The following is an 11826-nucleotide window of genomic DNA, read 5'->3' as shown; positions in this document are numbered from 1 at the left end:
CCAGCCACCCACCTCTGCCCAAGGTGGTCTACCACCCTCCAATACTTCTGTGTTTTCAGATATAGGCTGGAGATGTGAAGGCTGGTTTATGAACTTAGCACTATGAACCTCCCACAATCATCTCACACCTATCTATGTGGCATGCTTTCTCCTTGCAAGCATTGTAGTAGCAGCGCAGTTGACCAAGTTTTTCTATCCAGGGCATGAGGCAAGGTTCCAGTGAAAAATATGGATTAACACTTCTGCCCTTCTTTTTTCGTTGTTAGTCTGTTGCCCTCAGTAAGTAGTTGTTGAGGGTGAGTGCTCCTTTTGGTGCTTCGTGCTGTGGACTTTCACTGTTCATTGCCCTTTTCCCACCTTGGTCATCTTGTATTTCCTGTAGGCAATACTCTGTGTTGGCATTCCCTTTACTTTCCCAGTGTTGTTGTGCAGTTAACTGGTACAGTGAGAAAAGTGCTGTGGTATTGTGCCTTGCAGCTTGAAGTGTGTGATCTACTGCTTTGTTGCTCTTTATATGTGCCTGTGATGTTAGCTACTGTGAACGCTCATTTGTTCAAGAATCTTAAACTGGAACAATGCATTATGCAGCCAACACAAGGAATACCTGCTACTAGTTACAGGGTCATCCTAGGCTGGATTTCTTGAAACAGCCCATTGATTCCTTGCTGTTAGTGTCCAACAGTGGTTCCCACTGTTGTGTGTATACACAGGGTTTTGTTGACCAGTATTCTATTCTCTGATTGGCCTCATAGTGTCTTGTTGCCATGTGCATGTTTGGAAGTACAGTATGTTTGCTGTTAGAGCTAAGAGCTATCTTCTGTGCTCTGTACCCTCTACAGCCGTGATTTTCAACCTTTTCCATCTTGTGGCACTCTGGCAAGGCACTACAATGGTCAAGACAAACCACTGGTTTTTTGACAATTGACAAGGCACACTGTGCTGCCGTGGGGGCTTACATCCCCCAGTGGCCCTAGTAATAAATTACCCTCGCACACCTGTAATAAATTACCGCGGCACACCTGGAGACCATTTGCAGCACACCAGTGTGCCCACATTGATTGAAAATGATTGTACAGTGATTCCCACAGTGATTGAAAATGACTGCTCTACAGCAGGGGTGTCCAAACTTTTCGGCAGGAGGGCCACATCATCTCTCTGACACTGTGTCGGGGGCCGGAAAAAAAAGAATCAATTTACATTTAAAATTTGAATAAATTTACATAAATGAATATATTAGAGATGGAACTTATATGAATGAATGAAGGTTTTGCAATACCTCAAGGCTTCAAAAAACATTGCACAAAGCAGGACCAGCCTTTCCTTTGCTGCTACTGCTGCATCACAGATGTGAAACAGCAAGCAGTGGAGGAAGCACTCATCCCACAGCTCATGCGAGAGGTTGAATAGTTGGCCGTCATGCTGAGAGCAGTTGCATCAGACCATTGTGGGCTCCAGCAAGTCTCCAGGGGGCCAGAGGCTCATTGGAGACTGAAGCCTCCTTGAGGGCCAGACTGAGAGTCCTCCAGGGCTGCAAGTGGCCCCAGGGCCTGGGTTTGGGCACTCCTGCTCTACAGTGTGTGGGGCTGGACTTGCATGAAGGCTGATGTGTTGCATGAAGTGAGCGTATGTTGGAATCTGTTTGCCCTTTGCCTTGTGTTTTCTGTGTTTGCTGCCCTGTCTCAGCACTATTCTTTCCTTTTTCCTATGCATGCACTTGTGTGCACGCGTATGCAGCTGTGCATCTGTGCAGAGTGAGTGCACATGAGGGTTTTTGTTTGTCACCGTAGGGATACACCTGTATGGCTGAATGTCAGTCCTGCTGGACTGTGCATGATTAGCAGAGCACTTTGAGCTAAGGCTCATGTTTTCTGTGCTGTAGCGTTCAGCTGACTAACTGATGAGCTAAATTATTTTACAATCTCTGGATTTAAAAAATCCTCTTTACTTATCAGGGAACAGATCTTTTTTGAAAAGCCCGTTCACTCTGGTTTGAGTGTAAGGATTGACAAAAGCCATTGGTGGCAGGCAGGGTCTTGGAAAGGGGACTCCTTCTCTCTCCCACTCCAGCAGTGATTTTCAACCTTTTTTGTCTCCTGGCGCACTGACAAGGTTCTAAAATTGTCAAGGCACAGCAGCGGTTTTTGGACAACTGACAAGGCACACCTTGCTGTTGGTGGGGGCTCATATACCCCAAGAGTCCTGTGAATAAATGACCCTCCACTAAATCCGTGGCACACCTGGGGACCATTCATGGCACAGTGCTTGGAAATGGCTGCACTAGAGAAAGGGCTCGAAGTGTTGGTTTATAGTTTTGTGTGTGTCTGCCGCATGCCTCTGTATGCCCTTGTTTGTTGTTGTGGCTGTTTGGGTGGTGGTGTTTGTGTGTACTTTGTTTTAATTTTATTAAAGAATACAAATTTTTTATTTTTATGCCACCAAAGGGTCCTGTGTCTGAGTGTGTGTGGGTGGCTGTGTCTCTGGTCTGGCCTTGTGGGCCGCCTGGACCCCTGTGCAGCAGAGGAGAAGCGGGGTATAAAAAGCAGCCACTGAAGCACAAAATGGAACTCCAACAGCCTCGCCCTCGTGGCGCTTTCTGATTGGACGGAATCCTGACCAACGCGCGCCCTGCCACCAAGACCAGGGCCGTTGGTTTCGTCGGCGATCTTGGCCGCGCATGCGCGACAGGTCCTGCCCCCCCCCCCGCGGCCCATGCTGAGTTGCTATTGAGTGCAGCGGTCCGGCCAAAGAGCCCCCAGGAGCCGTTCGTGTCCTCCCCGTCTCGATGGTCGCGGCGTTTCCTCTCAGGCGCGGAAGAGGAGGAGGAAGCGGGAGGGAGCGACTGCCGAACAAGCCGCCTCGCTATTGGCGGGGGGGGTCAGCAGCGGCCAATGGCGTGACTCGTTGCTGGGGTTCGGTCGGCCTCCGGCCGCCATCTTGCCGCTCCCGAAGCTCAGCGCTGAGGTGTCCGCTCCCGGGCGACGCGAGGCAGGTAGCCATGCCACACTACCAGGCCTGGGAGGAGTTCACCCGCGCCGCCGAGAAGCTTTATGTCGCCGACCCGATGAAGGTGACCCGCGGGCGGCCTGGGCGGGGACGCCGGTGGGCGGGGAGGGACTTGCTGCCAGGGGCCCCAAGGGAGGCGTGGGGGGGGGGTATAACGGCCACAGGCGCTGCCGGGCTGCCTGCGCAGCTCCTCTTGCTCTGCTCGGCCTCGCCGTGGTGAGGGGCTGTTCACCCACCGCTTCCCCCAAGCGGAGTTTGGGCCTGACAGAGGCGCTTCTGTACCCTTCCTCCCAAGGATAAGGGGTGTTCGCCCCTTTCTATAGGGAGGGGGAAGCCGCCCCCATAGGACTCGGGGAAAGTCCATGTCTGCTTCAGCTCTGCACTCTTGCTGGTCTGGGTGGCGTCCTTGGCTCTGAGGTGTCTGCGCCTCTCTCTTGCCTCGTCCCAGGTCTCCAAATGGCTGAGCTGGAGTAGCTCGGAAAGATTCTTTCTGCAGGTTATGGTGCCTGAACCAGTGACTTTTAGGAGGAGCCCTCCCGACTTATGCTACATAGTGTTAAAAGCTGCACGTAAGTGCGCTCACACTTGTAGCCCCAGGACCCACTTCTTAGAATGAAATCTGTCAGGACCCACCAGAAGTGACATCATCAAGCAGGAACATTTTTCACAATCCTGGGCTGCAATCCCACCCAGGAGTAAGTCCCGTTTACCATCATTGTTAAAAGTATATACCCACAGTAGCCTGTCAAAAGTACAGAGCTGTAACATTTTGCCTGATGTAGTCACATACCATGGTAGCATCAAGTCTGATATATTAAAAGCAAAATATTGACATGAACGGGGACCCACCTGAAATTAGCTCGCAACCCTCTTAGTGGGTCCCGACCCACAGTTTGAGAAACATACTGAAGTATGACTGTATACAGTAAGGGGAGAGGTGGAGAGGAAAGCAAGAGGAGGGAATAGACTGGGAGCCCAATCCTAGGCATGCCTACTCAGAAGCAAGTCCCTTAATAGTCAGTGGGGCTTACTCCCATGAAAGTGAGGCTAGGATTGTAGCCTTAAGTGTTTTAAGTGCTCTTTCTCTCACACACAAACTTTTCCTCTTATAGAAGTTAACTCTTCTTCTCCCCCCCCCCCAGTACAGCTTCATCAGTGGTGAATGATTATGGGGAGAGGGGCTAGCAAGCCTCAGCTTTGCAACAGAGAGTTTAAAGTTTGGATTCAATAAGGGGGAGGGGGCAAAAACAAGAAGGAAAGGGGAGTTGGACTTAACCCTTTCAGTGGCTTGAGAAACAAAGGTACAGCCTTCTACAGGCTCCCTCTCTCTCTCTTTAAGAAGATCACTCTCCCCCCTTCCCCACCCTGTCCAACTTCATCTGTGGGGAGATGGGAAGGGGATTGCAAGTTGTGCTTGCCAATGGAGTGCTTGAAGTTTAAATACAGTAGGAAGGGGGGAAGGGGGAACAAGAAGGAAAGAGGAGATGGACTCAGCTGTTTCAAATGACTGCTTCTCCCTCACTCAGACGCCCCCTCCCACACACAGCTCATTGTCTCCTGCTCTGTCTTGGGTGCTGCTCCGGAGATGCCTCTGTGGGCACTAGTGCTGAGCGAGGGGGGCTGCTGATGGCTGCGGTGGCAATTGCCCTGCCCTGTGCTTGGAGCTTCTGCAGCTGGGCAACAGCCTGAAGGAGCATGTGGAGCACACCTGCACCCCACCTGCAGGCAGCTGCAAACGCTCAGCAGCACCCCAGCCTGCACAGCTTCCTCTCAGCAGAAGATCACTTGCTCCCTCCCTCCCACCCACCCACAATAGTGATTGGCTGGCTCACTCGCCTCCCCCCCCCCTCGCTGCTTGCCTGCCCTGGAGATAAGGTGGGGCAATGATTCTCACTACTTTTCTGGGAAGAAATTTTTTGCCTTATAGGTGAGTATCTATGGTATTTTTTGAGGCTAGATAAAGGAATTAAGCATTATCCTTTAAAGCTCCTCTGTGAAAATAACCATTAGATGTTGCTCACTTAGTCACCTTTAAGACTAGACGACTGAAATGCGCTGTACATAAGGCTATTCTTGAGGGTGGTTTGGAAGCCGCAATTAGTGCAGAACATGGCAGCCCAGTGGTTACAGGAGCCAGATGCTTTGACTCTGCTGGATCACTGCTTCATATTAAAATTAGTTAATGCTTTGTGATACACTGGCTGCCCATTTGTTTCAGGTCCCAATTCAAGACACTGATACTGACCTTTAGGGCCCTTCACAACTTGGATCCAGGCTATTTGAGTGACCACCTTCTCCCATACATTCCAGCCTGCACTCTTAGGTCATCTGAGAGAACTCTCCTTCAAGTATCACCTCTATCCCAAGTGAGAGGGATGGTGGCTCAGGGACAACTTCTCTGTAGTGGCACCACAGTTAGGGAATTCCCTTCCAGGGAAATTAAGAATTGCTCCCTCATGCTTTTTGGAGAAGGCTCAAAACTGTTTTGTTTGGAATTTGGTGGTTGGGTGGATGTTTGTGCTTGGCTGCTTCCCTGAAGTATTTTGTTTCTTAAGAACAGCCCCACTGGATCAGGCCATAGGCCCATCAGCTTCCTGTATCTCACAGGGCCCACCAAATGCCCCAGGGAGCACACCAGATAACAAGAGACCTCATCCTGATGCCCTTCCTTGCATCTGGCATTCTGACATAGCCCATTTCTAAAATCAGGAGGTTGCGCATACACATCATGGCTTGTACCCCGTAATGGATTTTTCCTCCAGAAACTTGTCCAATCCCCTTTTAAAGGCATCCAGGCCAGACGCCATCACCACATCCTGTGGCAAGGAGTTCCACAGACCAACCACACGCTGAGTAAATAAATATTTTCTTTTTTCTGTTCTAACTCTCCCAACACTCAATTTTAGTGGATGTCCCTTGGTTCTGGTATGATGTGAGAGTGTAAAGATCCACTCCCTATCCACTCTGTCCATCCCCTGCATAATTTTGTATGTCTCAATCATGTCCCCCCTCAGGCATCTCTTTTCTAGGCTGAAGAGGCCCAAACGCCATAGCCTTTCCTCATAAGGAACGTGCCCCAGCCTAATCAGGAAGGTGCCCAGACTAATCATCTTAGTCGCTCTCTTTTGCACCTTTTCCATTTCAGCTATGTCCTTTTTGAGATGCGGCGACTAGAACTGGACACAATACTCCAGGTGTGGCCTTACCATAGATTTGTACAATGGCATTATAATATTAGTAGTTTTGTTCTTAATACCTTTCCTAATGATCCCAAGCATGGCTCATGGTTTCCCTCATGGCTCCACGATGTGTGTTGGGTTTTTGCTTTATTATTATTATTATTATTATTATTATTATTAACAGCATTTATATACTGCTTTTCAGCTAAAAGTTCACAAAGTGGTTTACAGAGAAAAATCAAATAACTAATAGCTCCCTGTCCCAAAAGGGCTCACAATCTAATAAGATGCAAAAGAATACCAGTAGACAGCCACTAGAAAAGACACTGCTGGGGTGAGGTGGGCCAGTTACTCTCCCCCTGCTAAAAAGAGGAGCACCCACTTGAAAAAGTGCCTCTTACCCAGTTAGCAGGGGTTAACTTTAAGCAGGGGTTATAGTTTAGTGTTTAGTGTTAAAATTAGTTAATGCTTTGTGATACACTGTATGTTTATTATGGAGCTTTGTAAGCTGCCTTGGGCATTTGCTTTGGCATGGGAAAGGTGGGATATAAATTTTCAAATAAAAATATTTTTTGTCTTCTCAGGTGCGTGTGCAACTCAAATACCGGCACAGTGATGGAAATCTGAGTATCAAAGTAACAGATGATGTAGTTGTAAGTAAACTGTTGGTGGAATGGCTTTTGCATTTAATGTTCCAAAGAGTTATCTATTGTTCTAAAAAATACTGACCATTTACTTATTGATGGAAGTAGTTTGTATCCCACCTTTCCCTCTGAATAATCAGAGTGTTCTCAATGGTGGAATTATAGTTGGAAAACAGTACAATGCAGAATAGAACAAAAGCATGCCACTGATCATGCAAAGTAAGAGGAATGTAGACAGCCTATCCCTTTGTCTTGTCTAGTCAAAATCTCTTCTCCAACTTCTTTTTGCTACTTGTAGAGGCTACAGAATTGCAGTACACAGAAACTACTGTTCTTTCACCCTTGAGAATGTTGAGGTGTTCTTGTTCAGTAGTTCCCAAATGTTTTAGAGATCCTAGAGCAGTGATTTTTAATATTATCTCATGGCACACTGAAAAGACACTAAAATTGTCAATGAGGGCTCACATTCCCCATTGGCCCTACTAATAGATGACCTTCCCCTAAATTCTTGTGGCACACCTGTAGACCACTCGCAGAACACCAATGTACCATGGCACAGTGGTTGAAAATGGCTGCCGTAGAGGCTGCTGCCTGATTTATACGTGCCAAGGGGTGTGGCTGTAATGGTGATTGGGCAGCAGTGCTTCCACCAGTAGCAGCTTGTTTAACCCTTAATGCACATAGCCTAATCTGCCTGTCAGTTTTGTGAACCACCAAAAATTGGGTTACAACTCACTGGTGGGTCCTGGATCGACACTTTGGGAACTGCTGTCCTAATTCATAGGTTGACTAGGCTTGATTCGTTTTACAACATAAGAAGGACCCTGCTATGTCAAGCGATCCCTCTTGAGGTGATTCTGTTGGCTAACATGGCTCATAATTAGTTTCTGTGTCTGTATTCTGTGCAGTGGAGAAAAAACAATAGAAATGGGGGTTAAATGCTTCTGTATGGCAAAATGGAATAAAATGTAATCTAATATTAAACTGGGGGCAGATAGATAGAAACTCCTGATAAGTATGCCTCTCTCTTTCAGTGCCTACTGTATAGGACAGACCAGGCTCAAGATGTTAAGAAGATTGAGAAATTCCACAGTCAGCTAATGCGACTCATGGTAACCAAAGAATCCCGCAGTGTTGCTATGGAAACAAACTGAGTGACTGGGGAAAAAAATGAAGGCTCCCATTATATTTCACAGGAAGAAAATATCACTTTGATTTTGGCAGACTTTGGGACAGAAGAACCATGATGGCATCGAGTGGATTTTTACTCTAAAGTGGGTTTTGTAAGGATTTTTAGGCTCCACTTCAGAGCGACTAGGAGACTCTATGCTTTCATTTGAAAGCTTCTATTTTTATTTTTTTTAGTTTGAGCAAGATGATGTCCTCTACAGAAAATACTGAAGGTTAATGAATTATAGGCCAATCTTCACACTTTCTTTGTAAATTTTGAACACACTGTCTCAAAATGTAGAATGAGGAAACGTTTGTATTCCTTTGAGGGGTTGTAAGAGGTTATATGGAGTTCTGATTGTTCTTGACTTTTATATTGCTATGTTTCTTAAAGTAAGGATTATTGGTTCAGCATGTAAAACTGGATGTTCAAACATTTCTCTATATATGGATATACTGAGTGAGCAATACCATTTAATCCAGAATGGATTAAATTTGCCAAAATATACAACAAAGCCTGTGAAGGATAACTTTCTGCATCCGATCTGCTGGTTTCAAAACTAGTGTTGGCCCTAAAGTTATTAGTAATCTGTGGAGTTGTTCATGTGAAACTGATAAGAAATAAACTCTTCTTCAGGGCTTTAAAGAAAATAAATTTGGTACCCAACTTTCACTCTTGGCAGAGACACAGAAATAAGTTGCATGTGGTATGTCTTGTCCTGATTGCTCCCAAGTTACTGGATGCAGCTAAGACATCCAGTGAGAGCCATGATTGAAGTTGGGCTACTTATTGTGTCATAGATTATATTTCCTTTTTTAAATTTTTGAATATTTCTTCATCATTACCTAATTAAATTTAATGCTACATGAATTGAATGCAACACTTTGCACCATAGTGCTGCTGGAAGCCATCTTCCTCACTCGCTCTTCTTGTTGCTGTAGAATTCCTGAAAAGTTGCTGCTTCTTTCTCTCCACCTTCTAGGCATACCTTTTCCCAAATCCCCAAGATTGCCTACTTCAACAGGGAGGCTTGAGAGGGGTCAAGATGGTGGCTTCCAGCAGCATGGCTTCCACAAGTGTAATACTCTGGATTATCCCACAGTGATTGATTCTGTCTTATCCAACATCACAGTCCAGATAGGTGGAAGGCTCTCTAATTAAAGGAATATACTACAACGTTAAATAAAATGTTTACTTGGTACTTTTTACTGAATACCAGTTAGCTGTACTGTTCGCCAAGACAGCAATCCTTGCATGTTAACTTCAAATGAGCAACAAGTTCAGGCTGTGACACATACTAGTATCTGTATTTCAGCCTCATGTTTCTGTGTGCCAATATGAAATCAGCACAATAAAAGGCTTACCAGTCCAGCTGTCTTATCTCTTTATATGTCTTTATATTATAGTTATAGAAACACTGTTGCTTCACCTCATAGAGATGGATTTCAAACCTTGTTAAACCATTTCTGTCCAACATTGCATATATGCAGCAGGGACCAAATGTGTACACCTGTGGGCTGGGCAAAAATTTAACCTTTCACAGTTGGTGTGCTAAAAAGGGGTTCAGTCTGCTTAAATTGGAATTGTGCTGTATGGCCATGTCACAGGCAAGCTGTCTCACCTGCCAAAGAATGTGAGTGTTGCCAGTATTCATTTACTGCATGCAGATAATTTCTATTGTTTCTTGTGGCTTGCGCAAAATCAATGTGTGAGAATGCATTGCTTGCTAGTACTGGCATGTTCACTGGGAGAAACATAAACAATCTTTGTGCATAGTTCTCAGAGCTACAGATCATGTCCCATCTCGCCTTCCTGTTGGGGCGGGGGGGGGGTAAAGCCTTGAGAGCAATGGAGAGTGGGAAGAACAAGGTAAGAGGAAAAAGGTGGCGTCCAGCTAGGTGGAAGGCTCTCTAATTAAAGGAATATTCTGTACTGCAGCGAGTCATGGACTCTTCGCTCACAACAGGAGAGGAAACTGAGCGCTTTCCACATGCGCTGCCTCCGACACATCCTCGGCATCACCTGGCAGGACAAAGTTCCAAACAACACAGTCCTGGAACGTGCTGGAATCCCTAGCATGTATTCACTGCTGAAACAGAGACGTCTGCGTTGGCTTGGTCATGTCGTGAGAATGGATGATGGCCGGATCCCAAAGGATCTCCTCTATGGAGAACTCGTGCAAGGAAAGCGCCCTACAGGTAGACCACAGCTGCGATACAAGGACATCTGCAAGAGGGATCTGAAGGCCTTAGGGATGGACCTCAACAAGTGGGAAACCCTGGCCTCTGAGCGGCCCGCTTGGAGGCAGGCTGTGCAGCATGGCCTTTCCCAGTTTGAAGAGACACTTTGCCAACAGTCTGAGGCTAAGAGGCAAAGAAGGAAGGCCCATAGCCAGGGAGACAGACCAGGGACAGACTGCACTTGCTCCCGGTGTGGAAGGGATTGTCACTCCCGGATTGGCCTTTTCAGCCACACTAGACGCTGTGCCAGAACCACCTTTCAGAGCGCGATACCATAGTCTTTCGAGACTGAAGGTTGCCAATACAAAACTACAACGTTAAATAAAATGTTTACTTGGTACTTTTTACTGAATACCAGTTAGCTGTACTGTTCGCCAAGACAGCAATCCTTGCATGTTAACTTCAAATGAGCAACAAATTCAGACTGTGACACACACTAGTATCTGTATTTCAGCCTCATGTTTCTGTGTGCCAATATGAAATCAGCGCAATAAAAGGCTTGCCAGTCCAGCTGTCTTATCTCTTTATCTCTTTATATGTCTTTATATTATAGTTATAGAAACACTGTTGCTTCACCTCATAGAGATGGATTTCAAACCATGTTAAGCCATTTCTGTCCAACATTGCATATATGCAGCAGGGACCAAATGTGTACACCTGTGGGCTGGGCAAAAATTTAACCTTTCACAGTTGGTGTGCTAAAAAGGGGTTCAGTCTGCTTAAATTGGAATTGTGCTGTATGGCCATGTCACAGGCAAGCTGTCTCACCTGCCAAAGAATGTGAGTGTTGCCAGTATTCATTTACTGCATGCAGATAATTTCTATTGTTTCTTGTGGCTTGCGCAAAATCAATGTGTGAGAATGCATTGCTTGCTAGTACTGGCATGTTCACTGGGAGAAATACGAACAATCTTTGTGCATAGTTCTCAGAGCTACAGATCATGTCCCATCTTGCCTTCCTGTTGGGGCGGGCGGGCGGGGGGGATAAAGCCTTGAGAGCAATGGAGAGTGAGAAGAACAAGGTAAGAGGAAAAAGGTGGTATAAGGAATAAGAACAAGCAAGTAGCTACAAATCCCACTTCTGATCTCTGTCAGTGCTTAACCATTTTTAACTTTGTTTGCTTTTTAACTGATTATAGTTTAAAGGCAATTCAGTGTCTAAGTTGGCTGCCCCATACCAAGCTTGTTAGGGATTTACAGCTGGAACCACTGAGGTGTTGAGATCCATTTGTTTTGAATTTAATTATGTGCACTATGAGGTCTAGCATTCTATAGCTAAAAAGATCAAACTATATTTTAAAGACCAGTGACTACAGAATGAGGCGGCTTTTCAGCTTTAATGGGGAAGAATCTAGGAGCTGGACCTGAAGAGAGTCTGCCTCATGGAATGTAGAAGTCACAGATTTAGCACTCTAGAAACAGATCTTGTGGAAAGGGACTGAACATTGTATATAGTCATGTATTTTGGTTGGGAGCCAAAGAGGAATTATAGGCTTGTCCAGGGACTTGAGATCTAGGGATTTGGACTTTTCTTTTGAACTGGAAATAAGCGAGTGGATTTCTGGAACCTAGTAGGCAACCTTCAGTCT

At 46.1% G+C, this 11826-nt stretch overlaps 1 protein-coding gene across 1 annotated transcript; it reads left to right on the top strand.

Moving 5' to 3' along the window:
- Positions 1-2889: 2889 nt before the first annotated feature.
- Positions 2890-9368, top strand: SRP9 (signal recognition particle 9). Its single transcript, XM_066611669.1, has 3 exons — positions 2890-3067; positions 6767-6835; positions 7861-9368. Exons 1-3 carry the CDS (start codon positions 2996-2998, stop codon positions 7978-7980), a joined length of 261 nt encoding a protein of 86 aa, XP_066467766.1. The 5' UTR covers positions 2890-2995; the 3' UTR covers positions 7981-9368.
- The last annotated feature ends 2458 nt before the right edge of the window (positions 9369-11826 follow it).

This window comes from Tiliqua scincoides, chromosome 1 (genome assembly GCF_035046505.1).
Source record: "Tiliqua scincoides isolate rTilSci1 chromosome 1, rTilSci1.hap2, whole genome shotgun sequence".
Taxonomy (NCBI): Eukaryota; Metazoa; Chordata; class Lepidosauria; order Squamata; family Scincidae; genus Tiliqua; species Tiliqua scincoides.
This window is presented reverse-complemented; position numbering and strand designations above follow the sequence as displayed.

Coding starts and splice junctions, on each gene's coding strand:
- SRP9 (XM_066611669.1), top strand. CDS start 2,996: ATGCCACACTACCAGGCCTGGGAGGAGTTCACCCGCGCCGCCGAGAAG. Junction 3,068..6,766: donor ATGTCGCCGACCCGATGAAG/GTGACCCGCGGG, acceptor TTGTCTTCTCAG/GTGCGTGTGCAACTCAAATA. Junction 6,836..7,860: donor AAGTAACAGATGATGTAGTT/GTAAGTAAACTG, acceptor TCTCTCTTTCAG/TGCCTACTGTATAGGACAGA.